The sequence below is a fragment of the Leguminivora glycinivorella genome, chromosome Z (assembly GCF_023078275.1).
Source record: "Leguminivora glycinivorella isolate SPB_JAAS2020 chromosome Z, LegGlyc_1.1, whole genome shotgun sequence".
Classification (NCBI taxonomy): Eukaryota; Metazoa; Arthropoda; class Insecta; order Lepidoptera; family Tortricidae; genus Leguminivora; species Leguminivora glycinivorella.
In genome coordinates, this window is record NC_062998.1 from 33,554,891 (window position 1) to 33,576,998 (window position 22,108).

The 22,108-nt window shown below is 36.5% G+C and overlaps 1 protein-coding gene across 1 annotated transcript; it reads left to right on the forward strand.

Annotated features, from left to right (window-relative positions):
- The first annotated feature begins 12,021 nt into the window (after positions 1–12,021).
- LOC125241432 lies at positions 12,022–21,115 on the forward strand. The gene is made up of 3 exons (XM_048149923.1): positions 12,022–12,061; positions 18,017–18,190; positions 20,205–21,115. The coding sequence occupies exons 2-3, from the start codon at positions 18,027–18,029 to the stop codon at positions 21,085–21,087; spliced, it is 1,047 nt and encodes a 348-aa protein (XP_048005880.1). The 5' UTR covers positions 12,022–12,061; positions 18,017–18,026; the 3' UTR covers positions 21,088–21,115.
- Positions 21,116–22,108: the final 993 nt, after the last annotated feature.

Consider the following 22,108-nt stretch of genomic DNA (forward strand, 5'->3'; position numbering starts at 1 on the left):
TGCTCTTTAACATTATGCCAGCATAAGATTCGATATTATAAAATCTGCGTAACGATTTATGCCAAAGCATATCATGATTAAGGTTTTCCTGCCAAAAAAATAATCTTTCAGAGTGATGTTAAGACTGCGTAAGGCCAGCCTTAGATTCGATAGAGTTTTACGCCATGAAAAGTTAAATTAATTGTATAGACGAAGTTGCCTGCACCCCCAAACACCTAATTTCTTACCCATAAGTATAATATTTTGTCGACCGTTATATTTTATAAGAATCCTTTTTTTTTATTAAATTGACAGCTCAGGTGATGAGTGCCGATGTATAAATTTTAAATGTAGTTTTTATATTAATTTGCTATATAAATATTTTAAAAGAACTGTATATATTTTATATTAATAGACAGCCGTTTTCCTATTAAACTGTATCTCTTAAATTACACAAATAAATAGTTGGTACTCGCGTCTGAATAAACCGTAGCCGTAATGACATTAAAATGCTACCTCATATTTAAATATTTTGAGGCCCCATTTTAGTCGCCAAACTATTATTTTTGATACCCATTTCTATAGTTATTCAGTCGCCCGGTTAAATACGTGCCTATATCTATTAGGTATAGACAGGATTTCGAGGCGATCTTTCCCTTTCGTATTAATGGCAGGAAGAATTTTATTAATTACCAGTCATGACCATTGTCCTTATTAGCTGACGTCATTGTTTTAATATAGACAAACAAAATACCTAGTTTTCATCATAGCCTAAGTAACTAAGCTGCAAGACCTCAAACTTATGTTTACAAATGAAGACAAAGGAATCTTCGAGTGGTCAAGTATCGCGTAAATAAAACTGATTTGATTCGGAAGGAAAAAACGAGCATTACGAGTGATGGTGACTGGCCTTGCCATTCCAAGGAGGTTGCAAGGGGAAACGTTCCTTGACCCATATTGCTGCGAGTGCTGCGACTTATTCGCAATGCAGCGCCGGTTCATTGATTTACAATTCTGAACTATAAATGTTTGATACTGTACATATATTATGCATAAATAGTATATGGCAGTTTAAGAGAGCGAAAATGCTAAAATGGAAAAGATCCCCCTTTCAATTTGGGAATATTAGTTAAATATACTCGCTTATTAACTAGATTTACCGAAAAAATTGTCCATTAAGAACAACTGGTTCCGCTCTCGACTGTTTCCTCCTCCAAAACTTAATAAATCGGAACGAAATTTGAGAATCTGAATACCAATGAAATAATCTGTGTTGGACCGTTTAGTTTTTTTGGCTAATTGTTACCAATCTTTAGTATCAAATCTTTTTTTGCGCCATAATGAAAAAAGCCGTTTTTGGAAATTTGGATTGGCTCTAGCGTCTTAAAAATATCAAAAAAATCAAAACGGTTCGACACAGATAAAAATACTAATAATCTCTGTTGAAAACCTCTTTGTTCTAGCTTCAAAACCCAGGGATGAAATAGTCGAGAGCGTTTGTATGGAAAATTGACCCCTCCTGTTACGACTTAAGGATTTACCAACGAGAAGCTGATACTACCTCGACGCCGGACTCTAGACGTTCGTGGTATAAATTACCTACCAACACAATGTTTGTCATCAGTCTAGGACATCAAACCCAATTTCATGATAAACTTCACCAACGCTCAGGAGGGTGCACCGATGATACCTAATATATTTTAAATTAATAGATAACATACAAGTATGTATTTGCAGTTTACAAGGTTTTATAGCATAAAGAGGAGGACTAGCCATGATGATGACCATCGCAGATTAGCATGAAAATACATAGTCAACAGAGTCAACTTGACTTTTCGCAGCATCTGTAATTTCGATACATTGCATGGGTATACGATGTGCTCTGGAGTTTCTCAAAAAAAATAAAGATGTGAACGAGAAATTTGTCGAAATTTAAAGTGACTTACTGATTTTAATTGATAAGTAAGTATTATGCTTGCTATACGAGTAGTATGCACGCGGAAGAAATATAGTGTACTTAATTCAGTTCCCTCGTTTCTGCCCGTCATAGGTTATTATGTTTATTTTTACCGTAAAAAGGGTAGTTAAAATATTTAAAACATTACAACAAAGGATGTTTTCAAGAAGTTTCTTGGCACATCAGTGGCGATGATGATGAGGCAATTAACATCTCTATCCTTGAATCTCAGACAACCTTAGGGCATAGCGAGTTATGCATAAAGAATCAAACGCTAAATTGGAGCTGGGACAAAAACTGGTCGGATCACTTGTGCCGGTGACGTCACCCGGTCGCAACTCGCCTGCTTCCGACCGTGGCCAGCAGAAATCGACAGTCTAACTGTAACTAGGCCTGGAGAAGATCTGTCTAGATACTCGTATATTTTTGTACGTTGTAAAGATGAAGTGATGAGGGTGTATTTTTTTAAATTGAATACTTACTACTATACATATGGGATGTGCTTAGAAACCTTTTCAATATATATGAACAGAGAAGAATATTTTCAGATTTAAGACCGAATTTTCAAAAGTGTTTAGGTATAAATATTCATCTTGACTAAGAGACAATTGTAATATTTGTAATACATAATTATATACCTATTGCGTTCTTTCATTCTATAAGCAATGCTAATATGCTACTAAAGTCCAATGCATATAGGTCTCGAGGTGACTAATTATAAAAAAATCTGTTCTTTATTTACCACATGGTTCATTAGGATGCAAAAGCTATATTTTAATCACTCGTTTTATTGACTGTATCACATACAATGAATAATATCAAAGACGCCGAGTTCCTAGACATTTTATTTTTCGAATACTTTGACCAAGGCCAAGACCACACAAATAGAGTAGCTGTCTTGTATTATACATATCCCTAATACAGATTTAAGTATCAGTATCGGAGTATCACCTTCAAATAACATTACGCGAACATAACATTTAAAATCGACTAGTTTTTGCGTGCCTAATTAAATTGAAGCAAATGTATAATTTGGTTTAAGACAGACAATCATCAGTATTCCAGGAATTTAAAAATGTTTTATGTTGTATGCCATTATTTTATTTACCCGAACTGGATTTATTATTACACTAGCTTATGCCCGCGGCTTCGCTCGCGTTAGAAAGAGACAAAAAGTAGCCTATGTCACTCTCCATCCCTTCAACTATCTCCACCTAAAAAATTACGTCAATTCGTCTCTCCGTTTTGCAGTGAAAGACGGACAAACAAAAACAGACACACACACTTTCCTATTTAAGTATAATATTATATTACTTAGTATGGAAGTATGGATATATATTTATATTTACCGGACCTGGTGGCCTAGCGATAGTGGTAAGAAAAGAACGTGCGACTTTCAATAAGACATGCAACGGTTGGTGGGTAAGCCGGGTAAGGCTTGTACCTTTCGAGAAACGGGCCCCTGATCGTAAAATAAATTTGCCCACTTCCTTACGGTATTTATTTATTGATCTGTGTAAGGTGTCCCAAACATTTATTATTATTTATTACATTTTGTTTATTTCAGTTTATGGAAAACGTATTTAATTAATCGTCACCTGACACTGCCCTTGCCATGGCTTCACGAGTTATTTAGGTGCGGTTTTGTCGTTTCAACCCCGCTTGGAGACAGCCCTGGAGGAGTGATTGAGCGCATTGCGAAGATTTCAAAGGTAAGCTAAGGATAACACCATTCATATAATTTCGAGTGAACATTCTCGTTTGATGCGCGTACAACGTATGTATCATATGTACAACGCACTTGCTTAACGAGTTCACATCACGCACCCGATTGGTCGCTTAGACTGCATGCTTGGCTATCATCAACTTTTTTCATGCACAGAGGTGACATACACTCTAACCCGATCGGGCGATTCCGGCAACGTTCGGCTCGCATTGCAATGTAGGAATTATTATAGTTGGTAGTTGGTACAATTCGAGGTCCCTTTGCGTGCGGGACCACAGATTAGATTATTACATGATTCCTGACCTTATTACCTACCACCATTGTGCTGTACCACTGTGCTGGCATAACTTTAGGTGGCCGTAAACTGTCCTTCCAAAGTAAAATATAAGTCAATGGCGCAATGCAAACGCGATGTTGCGTGGCGCGGGCTGCACTGATGCGGTAATCGTTGCCCCGGGTACTCGCACGTCATTTCATTGCCTGTTTAATGATGCCTACCCACCCAATTTACAATCTAAATTGCTATTATAAGATTGTACCCAAAATACATTTTGTTACCAGGCGTTAGTATTTTTCACTACTGTACTACTTAGTAGTGTTCAGTTCAGACTTAACTTTTTTCACTAGGGTAAAAGTAGGTACGCACACGCTAATGCCCAATTGATAACACCTTTCTGGCACATTTATTAACAATGACCTAAAAACGTTACTTTTACACACACACTCAGAGTACACTGTTAATAACAGATAAGTATATAAATTTGGTATTTACTAGTGATACCACAAATAGTCCTTTCGGCTACTTTGCTTTGCCTATCACATTTTATTTTTCACCACACCGACTAAGTAATTAAGGCATTCTTTGCTATTCGAAAACGGATAGCAAAATTGCATTTTATTCACAAGAGTGCAAAGTACTTTCATATAAATTTTAACTTGGTATCTTAACCTGGGTGGTAGAATTTACGGCAAAGAATGCCTTAAAATGATGGCCCCGCGCAACGCTCAAGATTCCACTTTTTAAACCAATCAACTCAATATTGGAACCTTTCGCTTGCTCGGGTAGGTGTCAATAAAATGGCACGTACATACGGTTAAACAACAACTTTGCCCTTTTGTAAAACAAATAAATATTCTTTAGAAACAAAAAGCTGCCTATAGGCGTTTTATTTTTATAAATGGCCAAGAGCGTGTCGGGCCACGCTCAGTGTAGGGTTCCGTAGTTTCCCGTAATTTTCTCAAAAACTACTGAACCTATCAAGTTCAAAACAATTTTCCTAGAAAGTCTTCATAAAATTCTACTTTTGTGATTTTTTTCATATTTTTGAAACATATGGTTCAAAGTTAAAGAGGGGGGACGCCCTTTTTTTCCTTTAGGAGCGATTATTTCCGAAAATATTAATATTATCAAAAACAATTTTAGTAAACCCCTATTCATTTTTAAATACCTATCCAACAATATATCACACGTTGGGGTTGGAATGAAAAAAAAATCAGTCCCCACTTTACATGTGGGGGGGGTACCCTAACAAAACATTTTTTTCCACTTTTTATTTTACCACTTTATCGGCGTGATTGATATACATATCGATACCAAATTTCAGCTTTCTAGTGCTAACGGTCACTGAGATTATCCGCGGACGGACGGACAGACATGGCGAAACTATAAGGGTTCCTAGTTTACTACGGAACCCTAAAAATCAGGGAAAGTCGTAAATATGTATTATTTAATTAAACGTAAAAAATGTATGCTACTTGCCCTATTATAAGTATTCATTATTTCACGATCATATTCTGCTTCTAGAAAATGATGTGCACCCATTGCACCGACTAAATCCAAGTTAATTATTTATTGAATAAACCTTTTTAATTTGCTACTTTTAGGAATAATAAATTATATTTACAGCAACGACATAATAAAACCACCAATTAAAAGCCCAGTAAAATAATAGTTTCGTTTTAACGGGTGACCACCCCGAAGACCGTAGTCGTAGATAATAGTGGAAGCATTTATGCGATAAAGTCGACTGCAGGCAGCAGGCAGCGAGCGCTCGACATGGGTGGTCCAAGTGTTTTTTCCTTGCAAATTATACTAACACCAATGCGGACAACGCGACCGAGATTGTTATTGAAACCTGTTTAGGTTACATTTAATTTACACCGTCCCTTTGCAGCACAGATTATTTAATTTTTTGTAATAAGTATACTTAATTAAATGGTCTCACATTAATCACTTGTAGTAAGTATTAAAGAGTTACCTATTAACTAATGCTTTTTTTTTAGTATATTTTACTGTCTCCCACAGGTGTGTAAGGGCTTTTCTCCTGGTTTTCGCTGACCGATCTACGCTTGTTATGGCCAATTGATAATTAATCGGATCTTTTTGTTTCCTTAGCCTATTTGTGTGTCCTACTGTTGGGCAAACGCCTCTCCCCTCCCCTGGCTCTCCTGACTGCCGATTCCCCGTTTCCTTACGATTCCGGAGACTCTGAACTTATTACTCGTATGAAAAAATATCGAGTGTATTGGTCGAGAATTTTACTAAATAAAACTTGTCCCTTGTGATAGAAAGATATTTCTTTTCAATAAATGGGATTCAAAAGAGATTTCTACTAATTAGTATAATCTGACACGGCGTAGGCAAATCGCCTGTAACTTATTTCTGAGACTTCATAATGCAAACTTGCGTGGTAATAAAGATTAACGCCGGTAAGACTAGCACGGTACCTTTATCGTAAACATAAAGTATTTTCTGAAAAGTACATATATTGGGGTAGCCTTCTGAACTGTCTGTAAAGGGATATACTAAATGCTGTAAAAAAATATAACTGTAAGGTTGGCAACATTGATAGATAGTGCTAAATAATTTTAGGCAACCTATACATAGTTTTATTCGTGATGCGCAGATTCGTCAAATCACTCGTGAGTAGGTACCTAATCCTTGCATAGTAAGGTATTGCGAACAAGAGAACTAGTCTTTGCGAACTAAGTTACAAAACGATATAGGCACTATAGCTATTAGGATAGATGGCAATATTAGTAAATATAACGAGTTAAAGACATTAAATGAATGCGATTTTATAGGAAGGTCATTTCGGTATCTAGAACTACATAATAATATAAAAGGTTCTTGAACTTCACATGATCGCATACCTAATATAGATATTTAGCGTGCCCAACCGGTATCAAACACATGTTTTATTGGGAGTTATTTCAAGCCTTTCCATGTATAAACGGTTGGTTGTAAAGTTTCCTTCATCTGCAGATAACGGCTGGCATGACACTTGGCAGTAGAGTCTACAAAACTAGTTGAATAAGCACAGTCACCATCAAATATGTATATCGCCTTTATCGTTAAGGCGTAACAGTGCGTGTTCCGATAGGTGCGAGAGATTTGGCAGCTCCGATATATCAGGCCCCGTAGCCGAATGGCATTTCTGAGCATTTCTTTTTTTTTGCCACTTTTATGAAGGGTGATATTTTTGAAAAAAAAAAATATGCTATTTCTACTCAGAATTACTAGCTTTTTCAATCTCAGTAGTTAAAAAAATTGTCCCATACGATTTTTTCTTATTTTGTTACCATTTTCCGTACATGTTGTATGGGGTAACAAAAGAGGAAAGTAACAAAAATGTATGGAAATTCTGGGACACTTTTTGTCCCCCAGTAAGATTGAAAGTACTCGTGATTCTGAGTACAATTGACCTAAAATTCCCTAAAACAATCCAAATTTTTTTATTGACAAAAAAAAAAAAATGCTCTTCTGCGACGCGAAACGCCAACGAAACGCCGATTATATCGTGAGCGTTTCGTGAGCGCTTGTGCATTTGGCTACGCTTGTACTTGCCACAACTCGATACCTAGGGGGCATTTTGTGAGTGATATTTTCTATTTATATCGTATTTATACCTAGCTAATATGAAGCGTATCGTAATTACGCTTTAGGATAAATGAATGCACAAACACGAAACAGTTTCTTGCATTTTTCATATATAGGACATAAAAATCTGGTTATCCCCATGCGACGACATTCGTTTTGCTACCCATTGTTTAAATTTAAGGATCAATTTGATCAAATTATAATGGAACCAACTTAACGGACTAATTGAACCGATTGAAAATAGGAACACGAATTAGAAGCGAAAGGGTCGTGGCGCGGGTACCTTCGTAATCGTATCGCTTGGCGCCACGCGCGGTATCCACATAGCTGTTCTATTTATACTATACTCTGTCAACCAAGTCTGTCAGTAAATAAGAACAAAGAAAACTATATGCATCCTTTTCTTTAGGGTGCTAGAGAAAAGGATACCTATAGTTTTCTTAGTTCTTATTTACTGACAGACTTGTTTGACAGAATATAGCTGTGATGTCGGTGATTACAATTTACCTGTAGTTATGAATCAAATATGTCCATGTTTTTTCACTTATTTTTAAATTTATTGACTCACTTTAAAGTGTATTTATTTTTGCATTTTGTTATATTTAGCAACGTTAATTTAATCACTGATGACGTGACAGAGTACCTACATTTAAAAAAAAATCTTTTCACCACACCAACGGGTAAAGGCAGACTTTGCTATTCGAAAACAGATAGCAAAATTGCATTTTATCCACAAGAGTGCAAAGTAATTTCATACAAATTTTAACTTGATGTCTTAAGCTAGCTGATAAAATTTACCTATAAATGATGATTTTGAATCATAAATATTGGAATATTGGAATCTTTCGCTTGCTCGGGTATCAATATTGGCACGTGCGGTTAAACAACTACTTTGCCCCCTTGTAAAACAATAGTTATTTGTTATACAAGGGGGCAAAGTTGTATTTTAACGCCGTGTGTGGAATTGAAAACGAGCAAGTGAAAGGATTCTATAATTGAAACCACGAGCGAAGCGAGTGGTTCGAGAATAGAATCCTGAATTTGCGAGTTTTTTAACACACGAGAAGTAAAATACACTTGCACCCGAGTGTAACACAAAACTTTTCCCCTCACTATAGCGAGGAAACTACAACGCAAAAAATGCGTTTATCACTGCTTCCAGTAGTTCCACAGGTGGTAAATCATCTTTATTAATACTAGATTCACCTACTTTTATCAATTTTAAAGCAGTTAATTTGAGTTTATTCAAGGTCAAATTACTTTACCCACTAGTGGATAAAATGCGTTTTTACCCGCTGGTATTAAAGGACCAAACACGTGTTTCCGAGCTAGTGAGGGGAAAATAACTATTCGTCGACTTTAATATGTCAATTAGCACACCATAGACTAAACTATAATATTTCATTACTTTTACTTTCATTACTTTAGTAAAAATAGAATTTCATGCAAGTTCTATACTAAAATGCGATACCTGGCCAATTTTTAATGTGTATGGCAAGTATTACAGGCACACCCGGTATAAGTGAATGGCTAATTAGCAATTAGGTACTCTAATTAGACGAGGTCCAGTCGTACTATTATCAATTAGGACACTTATTCATGAGTTAAGGATGTTTTCTATGCGTTTATGTATGCTTGTATATATCGTTGACTGAGCAAGTACGCACAACATAAACTTACATGAGCTTAACGTGAGGCTTAAGGTCAGTGTCAGGAAGACCGTCCTTTGCTTTTATCTGGACCTGAAAAAAAAATCTTACGAACCCCATCTACAGGACATATCTTCTTGGACATATCGTCTTGCCTTAAAATAAAAAAAACGGCCACGGTCAGTGTAGGGTTCCGTAGTTTTTCGTATTTTTCTCAAAAACTACTGAACCTATCAAGTTCAAAACAATTTTCCTAGAAAGTCTTTATAAAGTTCTACTTTTGTGATTTTTTTCATATTTTTTAAACATATGGTTCAAAAGTTAGAGGGGGGGGACGCACTTTTTTTTCCTTTAGGAGCGATTATTTCCGAAAATATTAATATTATCAAAAAACGATCTTAGTAAACCCTTATTCATTTTTAAATACCTATCCAACAATATATCACACGTTGGGGTTGGAATGAAAAAAAAATATCAGCCCCCACTTTACATGTAGGGGGGGGGTACCCTAATAAATCATTTTTTTCCATATTTTATTTTTGCACTTTGTTGGCGTGATTGATATACATACTGGTACCAAATTTCAGCTTCCTAGTGCTTACGGTTACTGAGATTATCCGCGGACGGACGGACGGACGGACGGACGGACGGACGGACGGACGGACGGACGGACGGACAGACAGACATGGCGAAACTATAAGGGTTCCTAGTTGACTACGGAACCCTAAAAAATGCTCATATGTTGAAAATTTCCCCGCGGTCCCGGGTTCGAATCCCGGTAAGGGCATTTATTTGTGTGATGAGCACAGATATTTGTTCCTGAGTCATGGATGTTTCCCATATGTACTCGATGATGTTTCCTGTGTGTATAAGTATTTGTATATTATATATATCGTTGTCTGAGTACCTGCAACACCGCGGCTTGCGGCCTTCTTGAGCTTACTGTGGGATTCAGTCAATCTGTGTAAGGGTGTCCTATAATATTTTTAGGGTTCCGTAACAAAAAGGTACAACAGGAACCCTTATGGTGCGACTCTGTCCGTCTGTCTGTCCGTCTGTCATATTCCTAAATATCTCGAGAACTACTAATGCTATCAACTTGAAATTTGGAATAGTTGTGAACATTGTAAACCTCTACAAATAGAAAGTATAATTTTTTTAAATATATTAATTTTAATTGTAGAAAATGGCCAAAATGAAAGGGGGGCAAACTGTAAATTTCAAGTTACTAGGTCAAGTGGGGTATCGTTGGAAAGAGCTCAAATTGAACGTAAATAAACTATTTTTTTATAATTTTTTTGTTGTGGAAAAAAAAAGAATTTTGAAGGAAAATGTAAAAAAAAAATACCGTTCCCCCCCCCCCCCCCCTTATCTCCGAAGTTTACCAACGAAAAATTATGAAAATTTTAGTAAACATTGGTTTTATGCTATATATTACAGGAAAAATATAATCGTGTTTGTATTTTGAATACTTTTTTTTAATTCACAAAAAACTTTTCAGATTTTTACTTTCAATTTACCCACCCTTGCGGATGTATATCGTACTTAAAATTAATACGAGGTGTTACGTAAACCATCTTCTGTCCAATAAAGTAAAAACTGTTTAAATCGGTTAACATTATAAAGAATTATCCCTGAAAACCAGGTCGCGCAAATTAGTTAGCAAATTGACCGGGAGATGGCGCTATACACTATAATACTCATTAGTGCCTATACTTTTGAAAATATGAGATTATTTTTACTAGGTAGTTTAAAAGAAAGTTTCCCTCCCTCCCTCGGTGGGCGAGTCCGACTCGCACTTGGCCGTTTTTTTATTTATATGAAATTACGCGACTACGAACACTAGACGGTCTTGCCTTACTCATCGCGGGGCGACGGTTAACCCGCCAAGCCTTTTAAAAAGTGTTTTTCAGTACAGATGGTCGTTTTTTTACGCACAAGTTCGAGAAGTGTTTCATTATATAACAGGTCAAAACTTCGGAGGCTCATCTGTACTGAAAAACGTCGTACGATACACGTGCAAAAAGGAAATTCGTAACTCGTGTCGATTTAAAACACGACCTTCGGTCGTGTTTTAATTTATCGCCACTCGTTTCGAACTTCCTTTTTTACGCACTTGTATCGTAATGTACTATTTTTTTCTTCACATAAGTAACCTTATTTTACTATAGTATTAACACAGCTTTGTAAAATATAATATTTATTAGCTCATAGGACCATGCGGATCACTCCAGCCCAGACTACTTTAATCATCTAGTTTTATTTATCCAGTCAAACTTTATTTCAAATAAAATATCGGTCTTGCCCGCACTGACCTTACTTAATTTATTTATTTATTTACTTATTTTTTTAAATTATTTAAAGATTTTAATTTGTCAAAATACTATTTTAACTTAAATACTATAGGTACAAGTGGAACAACCATGACCATTATTATGTACCATGACTCAAGAACAAAAAAAAAGCAGTTAGCGTCCATCACACAAGTAAACCGTCCATTACCGGGATTAGAACCTAGGGTCATCAGTTTCACGGGTCACTAATGTTACTATCCAATAGGCTCGATCTAACCTAACGTAAAATAAAATTGCTTTTGTTGACATCTGTTCAATAAACTATAAACTGAACATCAGGAATGTAATACTTATTTACCTACTTAGATAAAACTAGGAAAACTTAAAGGGTTAATAGCGCGTTCTACGTAAATGTATTTATTTATTGTTCCAATGTGGTATCAGTTTACGATTTGGCGACAGCTATGATTTAGGGCGATTATGAACGTGGCTTAACCTCACAGGTTATGATTTTAGCGCGAGGTAGTCGATCGGCAGGCACCGAGGCAGCGGGCCGCTTCGCAGCCACACGCCGAGGTAAAACTTTCTTTGTACAACACTTGTTATGTTATGCTCTCGATATAGTTTTCTTTTTAGCAATACCTGAAGCACGCATTACTCGCTGCTAGCGTCATTATCATAACTATAGTTTGAGATTAGATGACAATGAATGTGTGATGAACACATTAATTACACCAAGCATGTTCTCTTATTCACCTATTCATTTTCTCTCAAGTACACGAGTTCGAGTAGTACTTTACTATCGAGGAAATTATGCATTTCGAATACAGAGTTCTATAATAAAATTTATAAAGATTTATCAAGTACCTAATAAAATTAATAGCAACCGATCACATTGGCACAAATTAAATCAACTGTAACTATCGGTAGAAAAAAGAGTGAAATACCGACGCAGACACCTATTCTAGGTACATAAGAAAAGTCACAAACATTTAAGTACATAGCATTTGAACTGACTATTTTCATTTAGATATCTATCTATTACTTCAAAAGTGAATAATCAATTACTACTCATAATTACTTCAAAGCAACCATAGGTATATTCGTCCTTCGGCTGAAACTGTGTAATTTGCAAATAATTTGATCGTGAAATCGAAGGTAAATGGTAGTACAGCATGCGTATCGAGCGGGTCGCGGCGCCGACAAAGGTGCCGCGACTATTGTCCGACTATCGGTAATTAACTTTACCGTACTGCAGTATTTCTATAAAGAAACGTGGTGTTTCCTATTCTATTGCTTGTCTTTTGTTTGTTTTCCTTATTTTAAAACTTGGTGTGGGCTGTTAGGGGGTTATTACACGTTTTATTTGTGTTAGTTTAGTTTCTAGGTATAAAAAACATGAGCGGCATCTTTGATTTTACTTGTCTGACGATCGATGGTTTGATTCGCACTTCAATACAGTCAGATCAAGCTAAGTTGGCAGTGCTTTTGACATCCTAGCTTTGACATATAGCTCGAACAAAAAGTTATGTAAACGTAATCATTTCATGTCCTCAGCATGTACATACTTACTATAAAAATCGGTTCCAACTTAGTTTGCTCTGACTGCATTAAAAAGCTCCAGCCAGATACCTACAGTTTGGGTCAACGACGTCAACGTATAATCTACAATCAAGTGTTAACATTTGTGCAGCCAAAACGTTGTCCCGGCCATCGTAATATTCGACATGTTGTTCCATATAAAATCGAGTAGGCAACAATTTTAGAAAGAGATGGCAATATTTTTTTCATGCTAGAACTAATAGTTCCCACAACGATTACCTTCACCTGAGAGTCGATAGTGACGGGATATTCATATCGATGATCAAGTTTAAAGTTTACTATTTGACCAGGTGGACATAACACATTAATTACGATATATTTTTTTTATATCTATTGTTTAGTTAATAACATACGCAATAAAGGTGATATGGACAAACTTTAGTTGTGGACGTTATGGTAAAAGAGGGCCGCAGCCGCACTAAAGACCCATTTGTATCGCAGTATGTGTATTGTGGGTTTATATATGTTTTGTTTCAGTTTACCTGCAATTAACAGGTTCTTCAATTAAAAATCGTAATTATAGATCTTTCATTTAATTCATTTCTCATATGTATTAATCTACATAACAGTATTAATTGATACAAATGTGCTAGGTTGGATACTACTTATTAGGGCGCACAAGAGAGCCAAATCAATGTGTATAAATTATAATGATCAGTGCACACGTATTTCATACGTGTTTCAACAAAATGTGAGGAAAAAAAGAACAATAGATACCTATTTTTTAAAATGATAATTAGTTGGTACATATTTAGCCAGATTTTGTCATTATGCATTAGTGTATAATATAAAGACAAAACAAATTTAATAATAGTATAGGCACATATATATCATTCTGATATGTGTAGATAACATGTCAGAATGATATAATATGTTATTAAATTTGTTTTGTACGTTGAACCACCTTTTAAGATTTAAGTACAGGAAGTGATACTAATATAGTAAACAAATCCGTTTTTGTTTTGATAAGGTACAATTGGCTCAACTTGTCTCCATTCATACGTCATGCTACTCATGCTCCAAAAAAGAGCTATATCCATTGTCTTTCGTAAAAATAAACATAACAGAAAGAAGATCTATAAACATCTAAGATTATTTGGAAAAAATCAGAAAGTGACTCAACTGACATAGATATTTTATCGAGTATCGACAATCTAATGCGTCACATCCCTAACAAGAATGCACCTTGACAGCACTAAGGGAAATGGTTTTTTTAATCACATCACTGTTCACAATATATCATCCCTTTATTTACTCGATGCGTAGCGCTGTTACATATTCGCGCACCGGGCTTTGTCTACTCTGTGATAGATTTTAGCGCAAAGGGGTCATGATTTTATGAATAGGTGCAGCCGGTGTTCGGGGTTCTTTATAAATGTGCCATCGATAACCGACTTGCAAGGAATGTCAAAAATGATATCATAGAATAACTGATTCATTACTTTATGCTTTCATTGGGTGGGAAAATCAGGATCGCAAGTAACCGAGTGTGTTATAGGTATACCTATACCTACAATCTGTAATTTGAACATCGGATTGGCACTAACACGCTTGGTTAATTGCCTTTTTTAGTTGGAAATAAATCAGTCAACGACTGAATTATTACTAATTAATAGAATACGTTTTGCGGATACGAAGGGGAGTGGTCAGAAACGCATTTTATTTCTTTTAAAGCGCAGGGCATTCCGGGGGTCCAGCCGGTCCAGTCCTTTGTCATGGTAATACAAGGAGCATGCGAGGATCGGGATGCAGTGAGTGCAATACGGACCGTGTGACCCCCTTTTGTTAGTTCTGACCTACTGACAGGTGATTCAATGGTCAACTTGTTTGACGGGTCTTCATTCATTGTGAGGTCTAGTCGACAAGTGCCAAGTTCAATGCGGAAATATGCTCCATACTCATACGCGGTAAGTACCTATATTTTAGGGTGTTTACGCAAACCTATGGCCCGCTGAGGGCTATTTTTACTTTGGAACTTGGATAGGTTCTCGTTCTCAACGAAACTAGTAGATTAGTCTATTGACAAATACCAATTTGTTTTAACTAAGTATGCAGTAGGTACATATATTTCGCTACTACGTAGGTACAATCATATTTTTCACAGTTTTGTTTGAAGTGAAATACTTAATAATAAGAAACCCCATGCTTCTAAATAAGTACATATTGTCCTATTTATAATCTTTAATTGGTAAGTATCAACTAAGTATGGCATTTTTTATACATTTCGCGGCAATAACTTTAATAAGCTACTTAGAACACAAATTATTCGTTGGCTAGAAATTCCAATTGTTATTGTTCTTAACAATTATTTTTCATGCTCACAGGCCATAGCTAACTTTTAAAGAACGTAATCTATTTTGCCTACTTATATTGATGACAGGGTATTGTGAAGTTCCAAAGCCCTTCTTTAAAAGTTGTAATCGTTTAGAAAAGTCATCTTTGTGAGAAAAGGTACTGTAAATACGATTGAGGACTTAAGTCTTAAGTTTTGAAACTGAAAGTTTATTCATTTCTTTCATACAAAATGTAGGTAGGTAGTGATTTAATTATTCCCTGATTATGAATCCTATTTTACGTCTGGCATGGCATGCATGCTTTGAAATAATTAATTTGTATACAAACGTAGCTATATTGTTGGTATGCGTGTAGCTATGTGCATCGAAACGGCTTTCTTACCATTATTATAAAGTGCAGATTGCAACGTCTGCACCTTGTCATTTTAGCCATGAGATCCGAGTTAATCATACCCTGGGTAATAACTAGGAATCGTGACTTCTAAAATGTTCAGGATAAGGTGCAGAGTGGCGTACCCGTTCCCGGATAATAATAATGCATTTTTTGTGGCTGAGATGCCCGTGTGCGATGCACCGGCGCGTCTCTGTGTGTCTCTAGCATTCGTCTAGCAGCTGTGCCTATTATTTTGAAGTTGTGTGCGGGTATAGTAAAGCGCGACCATCTAAACTTGATACTTTCCGGCATAAAAGATGGAAAATATTCACGCAATAGATGAAGACATAATGTTCGCGTGACGAGGTGATATTCGAAACGGATTTAAAAACAGCGCCTCACGAATGCGAATCACTAACCTGACAGGGCAGGGCGGCGTTTATTGTGTCAACCGTGATAATTAGCGTATCCTGTACCTAAATAAAACCTCATAGCTACCTATTCACCAGTAATCATTAATGTCAACTACATTGAAATCTTTACTGTTCTATGACACAAAAGGATAATTTAATTACTTATTACACAAATACGATTTTAATCTTCAAAATTTTACTTTTACGGGCTAATATGTCATGCCTTTAACCTAAATCTTTCAATATTTAGATATCAATAGAATATGTTTTTTTTTAAGTATATACCTATAAGTACACTAAAGACACTCAACATCTAGAAGTATAAAATTTCACACAAATCAAAAAAATTTGTTACATTTGCAGGTAGATATGTAATTTTATGAACCTACCAGATATCAAAACTATTTACGAAGTTCGTTGAAGTTTTTTGCATCGTTGGCAAAGCTCTTCCCAAGACCATGTGGACCGCTACGTTGCCAGTTTAAATACACCATCCTGCCGGCATTGTAGTTCCTTTATCAACTTTCTAAAAAAATCCTCGTAATCTGCCGTCCTTTTCTAATCTGACAAAAACGTACGAATGTGAAAAGGATAGTTATTGGGAATCGAGAAACATCTTCAAATAAGTATAATTATTTTTCGAATGAATAGATTTTAAACAAAGGAACGGACTTGGAAGTGTTCGCAGAATAACTTTATATTGACAAGACTTGTTGCATTAGACTAACACTTAATACGATAAGAACGTGTACTTTTTAAACATTGAATACTAGGAACATTAAATCTGTCGAGACAATTAAGCTGCTTAGTTACCATTTTGAATACACCACGTGCTGTGATCTTTATCGCGGAGCAGTGCCTTGTTTAGCGAAATCCAAAATAATGGAATCAAAGCACGACACGCGAATTAATTCAAATAGTCCCGTACCCTTGGCTTTCTATTTCAAGTTTATAGTTGATATACATACAACATACGAGTAGGTACAGACAGAATAAATGGGTCCAAATTTTAGCAGATTTACTATGTTAGTACGGTGTAAGAGTAGGTATTAAAGATAATAGTTAATGGAGTATAATATGAAGTTGATATCTATTTAATGTTATGATCTGGTTTTTAGGGTTCCGTACCTCATAAAGGAAAAACGGAACCCCTGTAGGATCACTCGCGCGTCTGTCTGTCACAGCCAATTTTCTCCAAAACTACTGAACCGATTAACTTGAAATTTGCCACACATAATTATGTTAACCTGTGACCCAAAGACGGACATGTTATTTAAATTAAGCAAATTTAATTATAAGGGCCACTTTTGGGGGGTAAAAGTGAACAATAAAATTCAATGTTTTTTGAACTACTCATATAAGATGTTTCTTTTTAATATATGTGTACCATATTGCAATACCCTGTAGGGTATCATGTTGTTGCTATGTAACCATTGTACCTACTGTAGTGTAAGATCTGTACACCAACATAAGAGCAATACAAATTCTATTCTATTATTCTATTGTGTTACATATCAAATGAAATAACTTTTTTAAGTATTTCAAAAATATTTTTTTAAATAATTTTTTGTCAAATAATTTAAGTAAATAGGCATAAAATGACGATAAATATTTTGATTTGATTTGACGCTCACTGTTGGGCACAGACTTGTTATGATTGAGAGGGCCCGGGCTAATACAGTATATGTACCTATACATATAGTCCGAACGTTAGATTAGTGAAGTGACACACCATTTTAATAACCTCGCAGGTGAATGCAGCTTTCCACGCGATGTTTTCGTTCACCGAAATGTTTGTAAAATAAATGAATAATATGTTTATAAATATTTGTGAACAATTGGTTTGCAGAGTGGCGGTCATGAACTGCGCCAAGCTTCGTCTCCACGAGAGAGGGAAGCCTCGGGCCCAGACCGGCAGAGCGGCAACGCCGGGCGCGGGCGACCGGCCGCGGCGGTTCTGCCAGAAGCGCCTGGTCAACCCGGCGCACGAGGAGGACCCGCGCTGGACAGACTTGTACGATAGGTACCAAAGTCAAATCTTTGTTATATAGTCTCTTACCAGCAAGTGGACATTTTTAAAGGAGCATATCAATCTAACACAGTTGTCTTATTGTCCATAACTTTCACTAAAAAAAAAATTACAAACTTTCTAACACACATTTGATTGCCACATGACAGTCACTTGTTAAGTAGGGGCAATAACAGCTCATAAGTATTCGTATTAGCGATGTAACAGTTACGAAGTGCATGCAGTACATACATTGAATGTAGGAATTTCTAAAAAAAATATTTTCTCAAACATGCAATGAAATATTGTCTTTACGTTCCTTAAAATGGGCTGGGAAGTATCGCTTTTTGGGAGCAACAACTCGAGAGGACTGTAAAGGGATTTCATATTATTTTTCAGGCTTAGGCCTGCAAAGTAACTTTTTTTTATAAAATATTGTCCTTTAGAGCATTTTTTTTTATTTCATTGTATATTTGAGAAAAGCACTATACATGCCTCGGCGTGAAAACGGATTCCCGGCCTCGTATCCTATCCTCGGCCGTATATACCCACTTGGCCGGAAATCCTCATTTTCCCGGCCTCTGATGTAATGTACTATTGCTGGAAAGGGCCTGGCCGGACTGCCATGGTAAAATTGCCCCTGACTAAATATGAAATATTGATATGCAGGATTATTCGTATTGTTACTACATGTACTACTACTGGATATTATGCCTCAAACTATTTCCGTTTACGAAAAAAATAAAAAAAATAAAAATTTGTTTTTTATTTTTTTCTTTAAAACCGCGTATCCGATTGACTTGTTCTTTGGATATTTTATAGATATATTAGGGATACATCAATTAAAAAAAATTAACTTCCTTACTTTTTGTTAAGTATACATTTTTTTTAATTTATGTTTTAAATATTTTTTTTTACCACATACGAGTTAGCGACACCTACTATATTTTCATATAATAATCGCCATTTTATACTCTATTACATATAAATAAGTTATTTATATATTACTAGTACCTATTACCCTTTAGTACGTTGCTCCTGGAAAGTGATGTATGAAAATTTTGGCATAATTAATGGAAGATTTTTTTTAAATTGGGATATGTAGATTATAGGCCGAAGTTATTTTTCATCAACCATCCCCACCCCTCCCCCTCTGCGTCACCCCTCTACCCCCCTTAAAGAGCCGAAAATGCGATTTTTCTCGATTTCTGACAAAACCGATGAAGATACAGAAAAAGCGTGTAGGAACGAAGTAATCCTTAATGAATTTACTACAAATCTCTCGTGCGACTTACGATCCGGAGGTCGCGGGTTCGAACCCCGGCTCGTACCAATGAGTTTTTCGAAACTTATGTGCGAAATGTCATTTGATATTTGCCAGTCGCTTTTCGGTGAAGGAAAACATCGTGAGGAAACCCGACTAATTCCAATAAGGCCTAGTTACCCGTCGGGTTGGAAGGTCAGATGGCAGTCGCTTTCGTAAAAACTAGTGCCTACGCCAAATCTTGGGATTAGTTGTCAAAGCGGACCCCAGGTTCCCATGAGCCGTGGCAAATGCCAGGATAACGCAAGGAGGATGATGAATGTATAAAAAGAGACTGGAACGACTCCACAGTAAAACTTTAGTTTTGTGTAGCATATCATCAGACAAACAGACAAACAGACAGACAGACAGACATACACACAGACAGACATACACACAGACAGACATACACACAGACAGACACGTCAAACTTATAACACCCCGTCGTTTTTGCGTCGGGGGTTAAAAAAAAAACAATCGAGGGTACTAGACCGCGCGTAATTTTGTAATATCTGGGCAACCGAGCTTCGCTCGGTTCTGTTTCGTATCCTTGACATGTGTCGCCATCTAGTTCAAAAATGAATAGTACCTACATCGAGCGAAAGAATTCTCAGCCTTAACAACACAACTACTCCACACGAGATGGCGCGCATTTCGCCACAAAAACTCAAATAGTGTATTTTCTATTCGTTTTAGCCTTGAGATATGTTAATATCATTGTTACAGGTTCTACTGCAATCCAAGCGTAGATGCTGCCGAAAGTACTGTTGACAACATTCACACGCAACCCGATGACGATTTATTTCTCACCGTTCAAAACATTAAATTTGATGGCGATATTAACCAAACAAAACGACCAAAAACTTGTTTCAAATATAAAGCAATCAAGGATGGTCAAAAACATCGAATGTTTGTAAAACAGGTCGTCAAGGAAAAAGAAGAATACATCGAAGACTCCTCGTCGTTGCTCACGTGCTATTACTTCGATGACTACATCAAATATATACTTAATCCTGATCAAAATGCAGCTTCGTCTGACAAATCTAGCACATGTGGCCCAAATAATAACGCCAGGAATAATACACTGCTCCAATTCAAATCAAAACATAGAACTGATGTTAAAACATGTAATCAAATTAATAACAATCTGCAAATAAAATGCAAGGAAACGCAGGAAGTCGAAGAAGGGCCGCCCGATCTCGAGTTAGCGGAAACAAAGGTGGAATATCACAAGTTGGGCAAGCGCAAGTGTCTCACGATATCGCGCACGCAGAGCCCGGAGACCGTGCAGGTCATCCGCGTGGACGTGGTGTGCCACCCGCACCCGCTTCCGCACCTACGCGCGATGCCGCTTGACGTGCCAGCACCCGATGCCTCATCAAAACAAACGCACCTTGACAACCAAGGGGCCTTTCACTCCAAACCTATAACTAATATGAAAACCAACCACTTCACTAATAAATATCTGCTAACAAACACGACAAAAACTCTGGATGAAAACGTCTCAGGGGGAGCCAAAGTTACTCTGCTTTGTAAAACATTTCGACTCTCGAGCAGGAATAAACCCAACAACGAGAAAGGTTCCATTAGGAATAATACTCAAGTATAAATCTTAAATAAAATCTTCTAGATGCATCAATAAATCGAGTTTTAGTCCTAGTAAGTAATTTCCATGCGTACTTTAGTACCTATCTGACTATGGAATAATTTTTAAGGAAAAAAAAACCGTCGCCTTTCGGGTGAAAGCTACTTGCGAATGTTGGATTATGTAGAAATGTGTAAGTATTTTTTAAAACTGCTTTTAATGCTTTAATTATTAGATGGCAACACAAATGAATATACGTATAACGTTAAGGTTTGAGGAGTTTCCTCAATTCCTCATGAATCCGATTATACTTATTATAAGAAATCGAAGCTTGACAAACTTTGACTTGAAAACTCAATATGCTTAACAAACATAACTAAATAAATGTCACTTTTCTGAACTTGAATGCATGCTTTTCTTACAAAAATACTAAAGTCACTATGAGTGTGCCGTTCAGATTTGAGGAGTTCGGTTCTGACTATCATCAGCAGTTCCACTGCACCAAATGTCACTGTTCTGGACGTAAGTGCATGCTGTTTTTATAAAATTACCAAAGTCACTATAAGAGTGCCGTTCAGATTTGAGGAGTTCGGTTCTGACCATCATCAGCAGTTCCACTGTACCAAATGTCACTGTTCTAGACGTAAGCGCATGCTGTTCTTATAAAAATGGCAAAGTCACTATAAGCGTGCCGTTCAGATTTGAGGAGTTTGGTTCTGGCCATCATCAGCTGTTCCACTGCACCAAATGTCACTGTTCTGGACGAAAGTACATACTGTTCTTATAAAAACACCAAAGTCACTATAAGCGTGCCGTTCAGATTTGAGGAGTTCGGTTCTGACCATCATCAGCAATTCTACTGCACCAAATTACACTGTTCTGGACGAAAGTGCATGCTGTTCTTATAAAAATACCAAAGTCACTATAAGCGTGCCGTTCAGATTTGAAGAGTTCCGTTCTGGCCATCATAAGCAGTTCAACTGCACCAAATGTCACTGTTCCGTACCTAAATGCATGCTGTTCCTTTAAAAACACAAAAATCACC

Excerpts from the sequence above, each read along its gene's own strand:
- LOC125241432 (XM_048149923.1), top strand. The coding sequence starts at position 18,027 with ATGAACTGCGCCAAGCTTCGTCTCCACGAGAGAGGGAAGCCTCGGGCC. Across the intron at positions 18,191-20,204 it reads TGGACAGACTTGTACGATAG|GTTCTACTGCAATCCAAGCG; the intron begins GTACCAAAGTCA and ends TCATTGTTACAG.